General features: G+C 49.7%; 1 protein-coding gene across 2 annotated transcripts in view; it reads right to left on the bottom strand.

The window, feature by feature from the left end:
- The window catches only part of eif4e1c (eukaryotic translation initiation factor 4E family member 1c), a 37353-nt gene that overhangs the window by 3522 nt on the left and 16877 nt on the right, over positions 1-16954 (bottom strand). The window contains exons 3-5 of one of the 2 annotated variants that reach the window (XM_085995024.1): positions 16064-16159; positions 8738-8801; positions 1860-1973 (exon numbers count right to left, since the gene is read on the bottom strand). In XM_085995024.1, coding sequence (XP_085851150.1) covers positions 1860-1973; positions 8738-8801; positions 16064-16159 — 274 coding nt within the window. The remainder of the gene's footprint in view (positions 1-1859; positions 1974-8737; positions 8802-16063; positions 16160-16954) is intronic. The other variant, XM_085995025.1, reaches the window with a different exon arrangement.

Below are 16954 nucleotides of genomic sequence, written 5' to 3'. Positions count from 1 at the left end.
TGGCCACTAGCAATGTAAAAAGTCTTGGAATTTTTTTTGCCATAGTAGAGTGTTAATGGTGTACAATGGAATACCCAGGACAGGTACAGCACGGGTTAGATACAGAGTAAAGCTCCCTCTACACTGTCCCATAAAACACCAAAGAACAGCATTCAAGTGACGAATTGCCAACCCTTCTCACACCAATCATCCATGAGATCACAGATTGCTAATGTTGACAAATGGTAGGGCAACACTGTGGATGCAGGTCACATCATGAGGGTTTTGGTTAAGACTATCCAAAACCAGTCACTCAGGCTCCTTTCAGCCAGATGAGAGACCTTCGCCCATTTCAGTGTTGGATTCGATTCGTCAAGTGAAAGGACTAACGTAGAGTTCCCCCAACCTTAACTTTATACAGTTGACCTCAGTACTGCTTGGTAATAGTAAGTCACTCATAGACGTTCAGTGGATTAGATGAAATTGCATGGTTGAAAATTAATATGTTTAATAGAGAAGCCTTTGTATCTCAACTAATCAACTAGCTTTATTCCTATATATAAAAAGGGAAATAGAACAAGTCCAGGGAACTATACACCAATTAGCTTATCAGTGGTAGGAATCTTTACTCAAAAGATTTAATAGAAAAACTTTCAGAAACCGAAAACAAAGAATATTCAGCACTGATTTCTGAAGGGAAGGTCATGCTTGACCAACCCTATTGAACTCTTTAAAGAAGCAATAGAAAGTGCAGACAAGGGTAACGTAGTAGATGTAATATATTTGGACTCGGGAATCAGAAATACAATGTCAAAATTTGTGGGCAGCACCAAATTGGAGAGTATAGTTAATACAGAGGAGCACTGCGACAAAATACAAGACGACATTAATAAACATGCAGAATGGGCGTGTAATTGGCAAATGAATTTCAATATAGATAAGTGTGAGGTGTTACATTTTGGTAGGAGGAATAAGGAGGCCACGTACTCCTTGGAAAATATAAAGAGGCCACATACTCCGTGGACAAAGTCTAAATGGGGTAGACGAGCAAAGAGATCTAGGGGTGCTGATACACAAATCACTAAAAGTAGCAACGCAGGTTAATAAAGCCATAAAAAAACACGAACAAAGCACTGGGGCTCATTTCTCGAGGGATAGAATTGAAAAGCAGCGAAGTTATGTTAAACTTGTATATAACCTTGGTTAGAGTATTGTGAACCGTTCTGGTCTCTATTATAAAAGGGATATAGAGCCACTGGAGAAGGTACAAAAAAGATTTACTGGATTACCAGAGAAGTAATATTTATCAGAAAAGGCTGAACAAGGGTTCTTTTTCCTAGAAACAAGAAGGTTGAAGGGTGACCTGATAGAGGACTTCAAGATTATGAAAGGGTTTGATAGGATAGACGTAGAGAAGATGTTTCCACTTGTGGGGGAGACCAGAACTAGAGGCCATAAATAGAAGATAGTCACTAATAAGTTCAATAGGGAATTCAGAAGAAACTTCTTTACCCAGAGAGCGGTGAGAATGTGGAACTCACTACCACAGGGAATGGCTGAGACAAATAGCATAGATACATTTAAGGGGAAGCTAGATGAACACAAGGGAGAAAGGAATAGAAGGGTATGCTGATAGGACGAGATGAAGAGGGGTGGGTGGAGGCCCGTGTGGAGCATAAACACCAGCATAGGCCAGTTGGGCCAAATGATCTGTTTCTGTGCTGTAAAATGTTATGTCACTAGTAAACTGCAGAGCTGACCGGTTTATTTTATTCCAGTACCAAGGTAGATGGGCTTGTTAAAGTCAAGAACAAAAGCCACACTGCAGCAGAGCTCAGAATTCAGGACTGTACAAGGGATGCCAAGAGTGCTGCAGTTACCGTTTCTAGCCAGTATCGGTCCAGGTCATTGTGCCTCTGTTGCTTGTTAAGTGTCATTAGCCACCTTCCTCCTTTTTTATTTTTATCATCTTCCCACATCGGTTTAATACCATCCTGTTAAAATAAAGTCACCACATCATAGAGAGCTGTTGGTACGATTTCACCGACAATACTGAGCATCATCAGGAAGCCTGAAAGGAAACACTGCCCCATCCCCAGCTCAAGGCTTCCCCTCATCCACCCCCAGACCCCCACCACAGGGCCTCCCCTCCTCCAGCCCCCCACCACATGGCCTCCCCTCCCCCCTCCCCCCACCCCCACCACATGGTTAGAACATAAAAGCAAAAAGGGGGCAAGCACTTTGCTGGGAGTGTACTATAGGCCCCCAAACAGTCAGGGGGAGTTAGAGGAACAGATATGTAGGCAAATCTCAGAAGTGTAGAAATAATAGGGTAATAAGAAAGGGGGCGGTACTGGACCTAATTCTAGGGAACGTAGCCGGGCAAGTGGTAGAAGTTTCAGTAGGAGAGCATTTTGGTGACAGTGACCATAATTCGGTGAGATTTAATGTAGTCATGGAAAAGGACAAATATAGACCAGAAATAAAGGTTCTAAATTGGGGGAAGGCCGATTTTAATGATAAGGCAGGATCTGGCCAAAGTGGACTGGGATAAGCTACTTGTAGGAAAATCCACATCAGAGCAGTGGGAGTCTTTCAGAAAGGAAATAGAGTACAACACCAACATGTTCCTGTAAAGGTCAAGGGTGGGACCAACAAGCCCAGGGAACCCTGGGTGTCAAGGGATATACAAGAATGGATTAGGAAAAAAAGGGAGGCTTTTGGCAGATACAAAAGGCTAAAAACAGTGGAAGCCCTAGAGGAGTATAGAAAGTGTAGGGGGGGCACTTAAAAAAGAAATTAGGAGAGCAAAGAGGGGGCATGAAAAAACACTGACGGGCAAAATAAAGGAAAATCCCAAGGTGTTTTATAGGTATACTAGCTGGGGGGAGCCCGGCTTTGCCAGGGCTGTTTTGGGCCGGGCAGTTTAAATTGAGTCCCAGGCTTTAGGGCCCTGTCTGTGTCCCTTTGTGAATTTGCTGCCGGGCAACATTTCTACCTTTTAATACCTTGAAAGATGAAAGTGAAAGTACCTTTAAAACGTTTTTGGTAAATCTTATGTTATTTTTAAAAGAGATACTAACTTTCAAAGTAGTTTGAGCTGGAAGCTGAAGTCATGGCACTGAAACAATGGCTGCCAGATCCCCGAGATGAAAACGATTAGTCCCGCCCCCACACACACACCGATTGGCCAACCATCAGGGGACCGTACTGTAGGATTGGTCGGGGGCGGGCGGGCGAGGGGGGCGGGCGAGGGGGGCGGGCGGGGGGGGCGGGCGGGGGGGGCGGGCGGGCGAGGGGGGCGGGCGGGCGAGGGGGGCGGGCGGGCGAGGGGGGCGGGCGGGCGAGGGGGGCGGGCGGGCGAGGGGGGCGGGCGGGCGAGGGGGGCGGGCGGGCGAGGGGGGCGGGCGGGCGAGGGGGGCGGGCGGGCGAGGGGGGCGGGCGGGCGAGGGGGGCGGGCGGGCGAGGGGGGCGGGCGGGCGAGGGGGGCGGGCGGGCGAGGGGGGCGGGCGGGCGAGGGGGGCGGGCGGGCGAGGGGGGCGGGCGGGCGAGGGGGGCGGGCGGGCGAGGGGGGCGGGCGGGCGAGGGGGGCGGGCGGGCGAGGGGGGCGGGCGGGCGAGGGGGGCGGGCGGGCGAGGGGGGCGGGCGGGCGAGGGGGGCGGGCGGGCGAGGGGGGCGGGCGGGCGAGGGGGGCGGGCGGGCGAGGGGGGCGGGCGGGCGAGGGGGGCGGGCGGGCGAGGGGGGCGGGCGGGCGAGGGGGGCGGGCGGGCGAGGGGGGCGGGCGGGCGAGGGGGGCGGGCGGGCGAGGGGGGCGGGCGGGCGAGGGGGGCGGGCGGGCGAGGGGGGCGGGCGGGCGAGGGGGGCGGGCGGGCGAGGGGGGCGGGCGGGCGAGGAAGGGAGGGCTTGAGGCGGAGAGACGGCCACGACCGGTTGCCGGGGTAACCCTGCCACGCCGCCCCGCCCCGCACTCCCGAGAGCCCCGCTCTCGAAGCCCCAGCCGCCCCGCCCCGCACTCCCGAGAGCCCCGCTCTCCGAGCCCGCCCCGCACTCCCGAGAGCCCCGCCCCCCCCGGCTGAGCGACCCGCTCTCCAAGCCCCAGCCGCCCCGCCCCGCACTCCTGAGAGCCCCGCTCATCAAGGCCGAGATCCGCACTCTCGAGAGCCCCGCCCGAGCCGAGCGCGGAACAGAGAGACGCCGTGTCTCACCTGCTCCTGCTGCGTGCGCACCCTGATCGTCGTGGCTGACGCCGTTGCCCCGGGTAATGTGACACGGGGGGGGTGAGGAGCTTAGCAGAAGCCCAATTACCTAGCTCGGGCCTGGCTGGGCAAGAAAGGCCCAGGCATTCAGGCCTAAGAAAAAAACGGGGAAAGGTCGGAAAAAGAATCTTCAGGTTAGAGAAAATATTTACAAAATGAGTGATTTTTTTAAAAACAATTTAATAAATTCAATTTTATTTTGCTGGAAATGTATATTTGAAAAGAAAGACGCAGAAAGCAGGAAAAAGAATGGAAGCAAGATGGCGGCTACTCACCTCGGTTCAGAACGATAAGGCCCGCCCACACACGCCGTCGGCTGAGAACCGTTTCGGGCGGGCGGCGCACCAGCGATCGCACAGGAGATAAGAGCCGCAGTCGGGCTGAAAGTCAGCGACGAGAAGCGCGGGAAAACCGCCATTGAAGTGGGCGGGGAGAGCGAGAAGCGCGGGAAAGCCGCCATTTTTCACGGGAAAACCGCTGGGGAAGAAGGCAGAAGCGGGAAAACCGCCATTTTGTGGGCGGAGGACGACGGCAAGAGCGGGAAGCCGCCATCTTGGATAACAGTAAAAAAAAAAATCTGAGAAATTGCAAATCTGATAAAGTACTACAGTGCCTAAACACGGGAATATTAGCAACTTTGATAGTGACATCGAAGATTGGGCCATATATGTTGAACGAGTTAAAAATTATTCTAAGGCCAATAAAATTCGTGAGGCTGATAAAGCACTAACATTATTAAATTTAATGGGTGCGAAGACATACGGGCAATTGAAACACCTGTTATCACCAGATGAACCGGCGGATAAGACGTTCGATGAGAGACCAAAGCGTAGGATTGGTCAATCGTCCCGTCACTCGACCGTCGGAGGGCCCGGCCGCACGCGGCAGCAAGCCGGCGTACGATTGGTCGACCTCGCGGTCACTCTGTCGCTAATGAGCAGATAATGAGATGCTAATGAATGGAATGTTGAATGTTTTTCGGATACCGCGGGCGCGATTTTTGACCGGCCAAAACGTAAATACGCTTAAGACCGTTTTGGAAAGGTAAGCTTTCTTTCGACGTAACGCACGCGTAGGTACGCTCTATAACTTTCGAGCGCATAGCTGCCCAGACGCACACGTGCAGACAGACGGAAGGACAGACAGATCGACCGATATATTATATATATATATATATATATATATATATATATATATATATATATATATATATATATATAGAGAGATAGATAGATAGAAAGAAGACTAGCTGGGGGAGCCCGGCTTTGCCAGGGCTGTTTTGGGGCGGGCGCTTTAAATCGAGTGCCAGGCTTTGGGGCCCTGTCTGTGTCCCTTTGTGAATCTGCTCCCGGGCAACATTTTAAATCGAGTCCCAGGCTTTAGGGCCCTGTCTGTGTCCCTTTGTGAATCTGCTGCCGGGCAACATTTCTACCTTTTAATACCCTGAAAGATGAAAGTGAAAGTACTTATAAAACGTTTTTGGTAAATCTTATGTTATTTTTAAAAGAGATACTAACTTTCAAAGTAGTTTGAGCTGGAAGCTGAAGTCATGGCACTGAAACAATGGCTGCCAGATCCCCGAGATGAAAACGATTAGTCGCGCCCCCACACACACACACACAGATTGGCCAACCATCAGGGGACCGTACTGTAGGATTGGTCAATCGTGACGGCACAGGATTGGTCGAACCTTGACGTCAGTCAATCAATGCTAGCAGATAATGAGTTTAATTTTGAAGGTTTTTTGCATAAGGCGCAAACAATTTTCGTCCAACCGAAAAGTAAATACGCTTACCAGCGTCCCGGAAGCGTAAGCTTTCTTCGGAGGTAACGCACGCGTAGGTACGCCGTATAACTTTCGAGCGCATAGCCGGACAGACGCACACCCGAGGACAGACAGATAGGACAGACAGATAGACAGGCAGACAGAACGATTCCTTTATATATATATATATATATAGATAGATTAAGGGCAAGAGGATAACCAGGGAAAGAGTAGGGCCCATTAGGGACCAAAGTGGCAATCTGTGTCTAGAGCCAGAAGATGTGGGTGAGGTTTTAAATGAATATTTTGCATCTGTGTTCACTATGGAGAAGGACGATATCGGCATAGAAATCAGGCAGGGGGATTGTGATATACTTGAACAAATTAGTATTGAGAGGGAAGAGGTACTCGTGCTTTTAACGGGCTTAAAAAAGTGGATAAATCCCCAGGCCCAGACAAGATGTATCCCAGGCTGCTGTGTGAGGCAAGGGAGGAAATTGCAGGGGCTCTGACACAAATTTTCAGAACCTCTCTGGCTGCAGGGGAGGTGCCAGAGGACTGGAGGACAGCTAACGTAGTACCATTATTCAAGAAAGGGTAGTAGGGATAAACCAGGGAATTACAGGCCAGTGAGCCTAACATCAGTGGTAGGGAAATTATTGGAAAAAATTCTGAGGGACATAATTAGTCTCCACTTGGAGAAGCAAGGATTAATCAAGGATAGTCAGCATGGCTTTGTCAGGGGGAGATCATGTCTAACCAATTTGATTGAATTTTTCGAGGGGGTGACTAGGTGCGTGGATGAGGGTAGTGCAGTTGATGTAGTCTACATGGGCTTCGGTAAGGCTTTTGACAAAGTCCCACATGGGAGACTGGTCAAGAAGGTAAGAACCCATGGGATCCAGGGCAATTTGGCACATTGGATCCAAAATTGGCTTAGTGGCAGAGGGTGATGGTCGAAAGTTGTTTTTGTGACTGGAAGCCTGTGTCCAGTGGTGTACCACAGGGATCAGTGCTGGGTCCTTTGCTGTTTGTAGTGTACATTAATGATTTAGATATGAATGTAGGAGGTATGATCAGCAAGTTTGCAGGTGACACGAAAATTGGTGGAGTGGTAAATAGCGAGGGGGGGAAGCCTCAGGCTACAGGACGATATAGATGGGTTGGTTAGATGGGCAGAACAGTGGCAAATGGAATTTAACCCTGGAGTGTGAGGTGATGCATTTTGGGAGGACTAACAAGGCAAGGGAATATACAATGAATGGTAGGCCCCTAGGAAGGACAGAGGATCAGAGGGACCTTGGTGTGCATGTACATAGATCCCTGAAGGCAGCAGGACAGGTAGATAAGGTGGTTAAAAAGGCATATGGGGTACTTATATTCTATGCCTCAGCTAATGAAGGCAAGAGCAGGGAGGTTATGATGGAGCTCTACAAAATGCTAGTTAGGCCACAGCTGGAATACTCTGCAGTTCTGGTCACCACACTATAGGAAGGATGTGACTGCATTGGAGAAGGTGCAGAGGAGATTCACCAGGATGTTACCTGGGCTGGAGCACTTCAACTATGAAGAGAGACTGGACAGGCTGGGGTTGTTTTCCTTAGAACAGAGAAGGCTGAGGGGGGACCTGATTGAGGTGTACAAAATTATGAGGGGCATAGATAGGGTAGATAGAAAGGAGCTTTTCCCCTTAGTAGAGGGGTCAATAACCAGGGGGCATAGTTTTAAGATAAGGGGCAGGAGGTTTAGAGGGGATTTGAGGAAAAACTTTTTCACCCAGAGGGTGGTTGGAATCTGGAACTCACTGCCTGAAAGGGTGGTAGAGGCAGGAACCCTCACAACATTCAAGAAGCATTTAGATGAACAAAAACCTTTCAAATGAGTGTTAGAAGCCAAAAATGCAATGCAAACTTTACTGCATTTCTGATTAAGATTCTTACAGAATCCAATGCCATCCCTGAGTAATGCACAATACAGCACTCATAAGTAGCCATTCCCATTCAGGAAAAACTGCAATTCAAACAGAACAATCAATTTTAAACAAAAAAAACTCTTATTATCCAAGATGTGGGGTATGGAGAACAGCAGCATAGTGGTTATGTTACGGGAAGGGAACCTGCTGTCCTTACCCAGTCTGGTTTAAACAAGACTGCAGTCTCACACCAATGTGGCTGACTAGTTAAAAATGCATTTACAACATTTCCTGTCCCACAAGTAGTCACTGTACAGTCAATTTCCTCTCATCCTTGAGGGGTGTGATCTGCCTTCATATGGAGGCTGGGCCCTACTCTGGCTGCCACACAATTGCACCTCACTGAGCTGAGCCTAGTGTTTGGCATGGTGAGCTGGAGAGACAGGCTTCCCGTAGTAACAGCCAATTCCAGGAGCCACCCCATAACTGTAACACCCACCGAGACATATCGAGCACAAGGTTCTTGGTTTGCTCACCGGCCCACGTTGAATGAGGCAGGAGCTGCTCAGGACTCTGTTCCCCGTGTTGAATTTCAATTGAACTCAGTGCTTTTAGGAACTGATAGTGAGTGCACACCAATTTAAAGTGAAATTGCTTCTAATTTTGTCAATAAATCTGATCCCATTTGGTTTGCCTTCCTTTAGTCTCCAGAAAGTGAATTTGATCCCAACAATCCAGAATGCAGGAAATGAATCCGCTGTTGTATCTTGTCGTAAGTAGCACAAAACATTGTTTTTGCTGTCAAACTCTATAAAAAGCTCTTACCTTAAACAAACAATAGTCACACCCGAACAGAAGTTTACTAGGTTGCTGTATATGATTATATAACCTATAGAAAAGGAAAGAAAAGCACATTTAGACATTTTTAGATGTTCTAACAGCAACAGTCCCCAGAACTGTACCCAGTACTCCAGGTGTGGGGCACCAGTCCCCAGAACTGTACCCAGTACTCCAGGTGTGTGGGTACCAGTCCCCAGAACTGTACCCAGTACTCCAGGTGTGTGGGTACCAGTCCCCAGAACTGTACCCAGTACTCCAGGTGTGTGGGTACCAGTCCCCAGAACTGTACCCAGTACTCCAGGTGTGTGGGTACCAGTCCCCAGAACTGTACCCAGTACTCCAGGTGTGTGGGTACCAGTCCCCAGAACTGTACCCAGTACTCCAGGTGTGTGGGTACCAGTCCCCAGAACTGTACCCAGTACTCCAGGTGTGTGGGTACCAGTCCCCAGAACTGTACCCAGTACTCCAGGTGTGTGGGTACCAGTCCCCAGAACTGTACCCAGTACTCCAGGTGTGGGGCACCAGTCCCCAGAACTGTACCCAGTACTCCAGGTGTGTGGGTACCAGTCCCCAGAACTGTACCCAGTACTCCAGGTGTGTGGGTACCAGTCCCCAGAACTGTACCCAGTACTCCAGGTGTGGGGCACCAGTCCCCAGAACTGTACCCAGTACTCCAGGTGTGTGGGTACCAGTCCCCAGAACTGTACCCAGTACTCCAGGTGTGTGGGTACCAGTGCCCAGAACTGTACCCAGTACTCCAGGTGTGTGGGTACCAGTGCCCAGAACTGTATCCAGTACTCCAGGTGTGTGGGTACCCGTGCCCAGAACTGTACCCAGTACTCCAGGTGTGTGGGTACCAGTCCCCAGAACTGTACCCAGTACTCCAGGTGTGTGGGTACCAGTGCCCTGAATTGTACCCAGTACTCCAGGTGTGTGGGTACCAGTCCCCAGAACTGTACCCAGTACTCCAGGTGTGTGGGTACCAGTCCCCAGAACTGTACCCAGTACTCCAGGTGTGTGGGTACCCGTGCCCAGAACTGTACCCAGTACTCCAGGTGTGTGGGTACCAGTCCCCAGAACTGTACCCAGTACTCCAGGTGTGTGGGTACCAGTGCCCAGAACTGTATCCAGTACTCCAGGTGTGTGGGTACCAGTGCCCAGAACTGTATCCAGTACTCCAGGTGTGGGGTATCAGTGCCCTGAATTGTATCCAGTACTCCAGGTGTGGGGTATCAGTGCCCTGAATTGTATCCAGTACTCCAGGTGTGAGGGTACCAGTGCCCTGAATTGTATCCAGTACTCCAGGTGTGTGGGTACCAGTGCCCAGAACTGTATCCAGTACTCCAGGTGTGGGGTATCAGTGCCCTGAATTGTATCCAGTACTCCAGGTGTGGGGGTACCATAGAGTCAGAGGCACAGAAGGATGCCATTTGGCCCATCAAGTCCATGCCAGCTCTCTGTAGACCAATCCAGTCAGTCCCATTCCCCTGCTCTATCCCCGTTACCCTGCAAGTTTATTTCCCCCAAGTGCCTATCCAGTCTCCCCTTGAAAACATTGAGTGTCTCCGCTTCCAGCACTCTCGTCAGCAGCGAGTTCCAAGTCACTACCAATCGTTGCGTAAAAAAGTTCTTCCTCACATCCCCCTGTATCTCTTGCCTATAACCTTCAATCTGTGTCCCCTAGTCCTTGTACCATCAACTAGTGGGAACAGCCTTTGTCTACCTTACCCAAACCCATCATAATCTTATACACCTCTATCAAATCTCCCCTCAAACTCCTTTACTCCAAGAACAACCCCAGCTTCTCCAACCTAACCTTGTAGCTAAAATCCCTCATCCCTGGAACCATTCTGGTAAATTTCCTCTGCACCCTCTCAAGGACCTTCACATCTTTCCTAAAGTTTGGTGACCAGAACTGGACGCAATACTCTAGTTGTGGCCTAACGAGAGCTTTATAAAGGTTCAGCATAACCTCCCTGCTTTTGTACTCAATACCGCTATTCATGAAGCCCAAGATCCCATATACATTGCAAACTATTCTCTCAATATGTCCCGCCACCTTCAAAGTTCTATGCACATGAAACCCCAGGTCCCTCTGTCCCTGCACACTCTTTAGAACTGTGCCATTATGTCTATATTGCCTCTCCCTATCCCTTGTCAAAACGCATCACCTCACACTTCTCTGCATTAAATGCCATCTGCCACTTGTCTGCCCATTCTGCGAGCCTTTCTATGTCCTGTTGCAGTCGCTTGGTATCCTCCTCACTGTTTGCCACACCTCCAAGTTTGGTATAATCGGCAAATTTTGAAATTTTACTCTGTGTTCCAATATCCAAGTCATTTATATATATCAAAAATAGCAGTGGCGCCAGCACTGACCCTTGGGGAACACCACTTCCTCTCTCAACTAATTGTATTTGGCCTGGTTCTCACTTGAAGAATTCATCTGACATGCATCATACACCCTTTTTTTTGTTTCATCATCTTCTCTATCTCCCTCATCATCCAAGGAGCTTTGGCTTTCCTACCTTTCCCTCGTTGGAATGTACCTAGCCTGTACTTGAAACATCTCCTCCTTAAAGATCACTCATTGTTCCGTTACAGTTTGTCCTGTCAATCCTTGGTTCCATTTTACCCTGGCTAGATCACCATTGAAGTTAGCCCTCTTCCAATTTAGAAGTTCTACTTTAGATTGTTCCTTGCGCTTCTCCATTATTAATCCAAACCTTAAGATACGATGTTCACTCTTACCCAAGTGTTCTCCCACAGACACTTGGCCCACCTCATTCCTCAGCACCAGATCCAGCAATGCCTCCTTCCTAGTTGGGCCGAGAACATACTGGTCAAGGAAATTCTCCTGAACACATTTCAAAAATTCCTCCTCCTCCTTTCCCCTTACCCTAGCATTATCCCAATCGATATTTGGATAATTAAAGTCCTCCAATATCACCACACTATAGCTCTTGCACATCTCTGATTTCCCTGCAGGTTTGCTTATAAAATAACCCCAATAGCATGATCATACCCTTTTTGCTCCTCAACTCTAACCAAATAGATTCTGTCCATGTCCTCTCAAGGACATCCTCTCTTTCCAACACTACAATGTCTTCCCTAATCAGTACTGCCACCTCCACGTTTTCCTTCCCCATCTTTTCTGAACACCTTGCATCCGTGAATATTAAGCACCCAGTCCTCACCATTTGTAAGCCACGTTTCCGTTATTGCCACAAAATCAGTCCCACACGGCTAATTGTGCTTGTAGCTCACCAACCTTATTCACCACAATTAGTGCGTTTATATACATGCATTCTAAACCTGTCTTTGTATTCCTTGTGGTCCTTCTTGGTCGGCTCCTATCTAATATGGTGCTACTTCCTTCTCTGGTACTATCCAACACTCCCACTCGTTTATGCACCTCATTCCTCTTTTTTACTTCTATGTGCTGGTGCCCACCACCCTGCCGATTTCAGTTAAACCCTCCCCAACCACACGAGTGAGCCTCCTTGCGAGGACATTGGTCCCAGTCCCTGAATTGTACCCAGTGCTCCAGGTGTGGGGCACCAGTGCCCTGAATTGTATCCAATGCTCCAGGTGTGGGGCACCAGTGCCCTGAATTGTACCCAGTGCTCCAGGTGTGGGGTACCAGTGCCCTGAATTGTACCCAGTGCTCCAGGTGTGGGGGTACCAGTGCCCTGAATTGTACCCAGTACTCCAGGTGTGGGGCACCAGTGCCCTGAATTGTACCCAGTACTCCAGGTGTGGGGCACCAGTGCTCTGAATTGTACCCAGTGCTCCAGGTGTGGGGCACCAGTGCCCTGAATTGTACCCAGTGCTCCAGGTGTGGGGCACCAGTGCCCTGAATTGTACCCAGTGCTCCAGGTGCGGGTACCAGTGCCCTGAACTGCATCCAGTGCTCCAGGTGTGGGGCACCAGTGCACTGAAATGAACCCAGTGCTCCAGGTGTGGGTACCAGTGCCCTGAATTGTACCCAGTGCTCCAGGTGTGGGGCACCAGTGCCCTGAATTGTATCCAGTGCTCCGGGTGTGGGGTACCAGTGCCCTGAATTGTACCCAGTGCTCCAGGTGCGGGTACCAGTGCCCTGAACTGCATCCAGTGCTCCAGGTGTGGGGCACCAGTGCACTGAAATGAACCCAGTGCTCCAGGTGTGGGTACCAGTGCCCTGAATTGTACCCAGTGCTCCAGGTGTGGGGCACCAGTGCCCTGAATTGTATCCAGTGCTCCGGGTGTGGGGTATCAGTGCCCTGAATTGTACCCAGTGCTCCAGCTGTGGGGTACCAGTGCCCTGAATTGTACCCAGTGCTCCAGCTGTGGGGTACCAGTGCCCTGAATTGTACCCAGTGCTCCAGCTGTGGGGTACCAGTGCCCGGAATTGTACCCAGTGCTCCAGCTGTGGGGCACCAGTGCCCTGAAATGAACCCAGTGCTCCAGGTGTGGGGCAGCAGTGCCCTGAACTGTACCCAGTGCTCCAGGTGTGGGGGTATCAGTGCACTGAACTGTACCCAGTGCTCCAGGTGTGGGGGTATCAGTGCCCTGAACTGTATCCAGTGCTCCAGGTGCGGGTACCCAGTGCCCTGAACTGTATCCAGTGCTCCAGGTGTGGGTACCCAGTGCCCTGAACTGTATCCAGTGCTCCAGGTGTGTGGGTACCAGTGCCCTGAATTGTATCCAGTGCTCCAGGTGTGGGGGTATCAGTGCCCTGAACTGTACCCAGTGCTCCAGGTGTGGGGTACCAGTGCTCTGAACTGTACCCAGTGCTCCAGGTGTGGGGTATCAGTGCCCTGAACTGTACCCAGTGCTCCAGGTGTGGGGTACCAGTGCCCTGAATTGTACCCAGTGCTCCAGGTGCGGGGGTACCAGCGCCCTGAATTGTATCCAGTGCTCCAGGTGTGGTTACCAGTGCCCTGAATTGTATCCGATACTCCAGGTGTGGGTACCAGTGCCCTGAATTGTATCCGATACTCCAGGTGTGGGTACCAGTGCCCTGAATTGTATTCCGTGCTCCAGGTGTGGGGTACCAGTACTTGTACAGACTGATTATCCTCTCCTGGGATTTGTGCTCTATGCCTCTGACTATACATCCCAGGATCCTGTTAGCTTTCCTCATGGCTGCCACACACTGCACTAGTGGTTTCAATGAGTCAACCACCAAATCCCCCACAACCCTATCCTGTGCTGTGCCCCTTAGCCTAAAGTCATTTACTTTAAATCCTCAGCGTCTGTTTCCCTTCCCTCACCCCAACACCATGTACTTCTCCATATTAAACACCATTTGCCACTCATCACTCCATCTTCCAACCTACCCAGTTTATTATCCCCTTTCACCATCCCAAACAGGATGCTCTCTAATACTTTACCCACAACAGATTGAGAGAGCTCATTGGACTGTGGTTCTCTGGTTTGTAGCTTTGTCCCTGACTAAGGATTGAGGTTACCAATCCTGAGGCACTAATCCTGTTCCCCAAGGATAGTGGCAGTGACATGCCCAATTTCACTGGCAACTCCTTTAAGTACCCTTGTAAGAAGTCCATCTGGGCCTGGATCCTATTCACTCTGTCTCCCTTTAACTTCCTCAGCCCATCAGTGGCCACCTTAACATAAACCGAGCAATTTAAGCAACAGGAAGGAGAAAACAGCCGCCGTAATGGCAAAAAAAGGACAAATGTAGATTGCATGGTGCTCCCTCTCAGCTCCCTGGGATAGGCATTAGCCAGTGGGCTACTTAATCATACAGATCGAAGTCCCAGGCTTGTCCTCAGCTGGGCTCAGCATGCCCAGGCTACAGAAAAGAGGATTCAGCCAGTTTCTTACCACTGTCCAGTGAACCCCTACTGAAAGGTCCTATGTGCAGACACAGGGCAAGAAGAGGATTGGTCTCATCAGGTGCCACCACCCCCTCCCCTTACAGTCAAATAGCTAACCAAGAGCTTGCCATTAATGTCCATTCATGAATGGTCACTTGAGGCTACTGCCAGCCCCTGTGGATTGTACCCTGGCAAGATTCAGAACCTGTAGGATGGGGCAGGTCGGTCAGAAGGCAAGAAAACATCACCACCATCATGCAAGGCTGCTTATACAATTAACAGCAAATACCAATGAGACAATGCAACACAGAGTACAGAAAATTCAGGGGTGATCTAATTGAGGTGTTTAAGATGATTAAAGGATTTGATAGGATATAGGGAGAAAGAAACTATTTCCTCTGGTGTGGGAGAGTCCAGAACAAGGGGGCATAAATATTAAAATTAGAGCTCGGCTATTCTGCGATGATGTCAGGAAGCACTTCTTTACACAAAGGGTGGTGTAAATCTGGAACTCTCTCCCCAAAAAGCTGTGGAGGCTGGGGGTCAATTGAAAATGTCAAAACCGAGACTGATGGATTTTTGTTAAGCAAGGGTAATAAGGGTTACGGACCAAGGCAGGTAGATGGAGTTAAGATACAGATCAGCCATGATATCATTGAATGGCAGAATAGGCTCGAGGGGCTGAATGGCCTACTCCTGTTCCTAACATCAGTACCGTGACGTGGTGAGACGGTTCAATGGCCCCGTGTTCCCATGTTACTGGGGAAAGGCGGACTATTTTCCTACCCACAGCAAGAACCACTCTCGCACATCTCCAAACAGTTAGCTCACAGAAGTCCAGAGCAGGTCATCCACCTTCCCAACTGAAACTAGTGTGCCTGGCCCACAGAATTGGGAGAAAAATACAAGTTTACTCTCCTTAAAGTAGAATTCAGGTACACCATGCATAGGGTGTACAAAGTAAATATTTCCTTAAAATCTCAAGTTCTAGTACGAACGTTGTACTGAGAAAAGAATTTATATGAGACAGGCAGAACTTCCTATAAACCCATGACTTTTTCAAACTAAAACCCCTGATTTTTTTCAAACTAAAACACGAATAAGTGGGTTAATAGGATGGCCCCAGTATACTGAACAGCTCACACTTTAGATCCCTCTCCTCCACCCATAAAGATACCACTCTGCCAATGCGATCTTGCATTGCCTCGATGGTACTAAACTTGCTGTTAATAGTTGTCTGTGCGAGCTGCCTTGCGTCATGGTGCAGACATTTTGTCCCGGTTCTTCCAATCCCCCCTGCCCCCGAAAGTTCTGACTCGTGGCGGGGTAGAATCAACGGGAGCCATGCAGTAGCTTTACATGTGACCATTAATGTCCTCACCCAATAAACAACCTGCAGTTTTGTATTCACCTGCCATAACTTATTTTCTGCAGATGTGAAAACAAGCCACCCACACATTTTGGACTTTGTAACGCAAATCATACTTACGCCCAAAAGTCTTCAACAGTATCAAATTTAGCAATAAGTCGCAAGTTCTCTGTCCAACCTTTGGTTTTGTCATTTTTAAAATACCATAGAGCCCATCTGCAATACAAAGCAGAAGCAGTTAACAGGGGCCAGAATCATACAGGCTATAGTACTGAATTAACAGGGCCAGAACCATACACGCTATATTACCAGATTAACAGGGCCAGAATCATACAGGCTATAGTACCGAATTAACAGGGCCAGAACCATACACGCTATATTACCAGATTAACAGGGCCAGAATCATACAGGCTACAGCACCGGATTAACAGGGCCAGAATCATACAGGCTATAGTACCGAATTAACAGGGCCAGAACCGTACTGGATTAACAGGGCCAGAACCGTACAGGCTACAGCACCAGATTAACAGGGCCAGAACCGTACAGGCTACAGCACCGGATTAACAGGGCCAGAATCATACAGGCTATAGTACCGAATTAACAGGGCCAGAACCGTACAAGCTATATTACCAGATTAACAGGGCCAGAATCATACAGGCTACAGCACCGGATTAACAGGGCCAGAATCATACAGGCTATAGTACTGAATTAACAGGGCCAGAACCGTACTGGATTAACAGGGCCAGAACCGTACAGGCTACAGCACCAGATTAACAGGGCCAGAACCGTACAGGCTACAGCACCGGATTAACAGGGCCAGAACCATACAGGCTACAGGGCCAGAACCGTACTGGATTAACAGGGCCAGAACCGTACAGGCTACAGCACCAGGTTAACAGGGCCAGAACTGTACAGGCTACAGCACCGGATTAACAGGGCCAGAACCATACCAGATTAACAGGGCCAGAACCATACAGGCTGCAGCACCGGCTTAACATGGCTGGTAGTGCA

The sequence above is a fragment of the Somniosus microcephalus genome, chromosome 8 (genome assembly GCF_052327205.1).
Source record: "Somniosus microcephalus isolate GS21.2 chromosome 8, FLI_Smic_1.0, whole genome shotgun sequence".
Taxonomy (NCBI): domain Eukaryota; kingdom Metazoa; phylum Chordata; class Chondrichthyes; order Squaliformes; family Somniosidae; genus Somniosus; species Somniosus microcephalus.
Note: the sequence above shows the minus strand (reverse complement) of the source record. Positions and strands in the feature narration are given on the sequence as shown.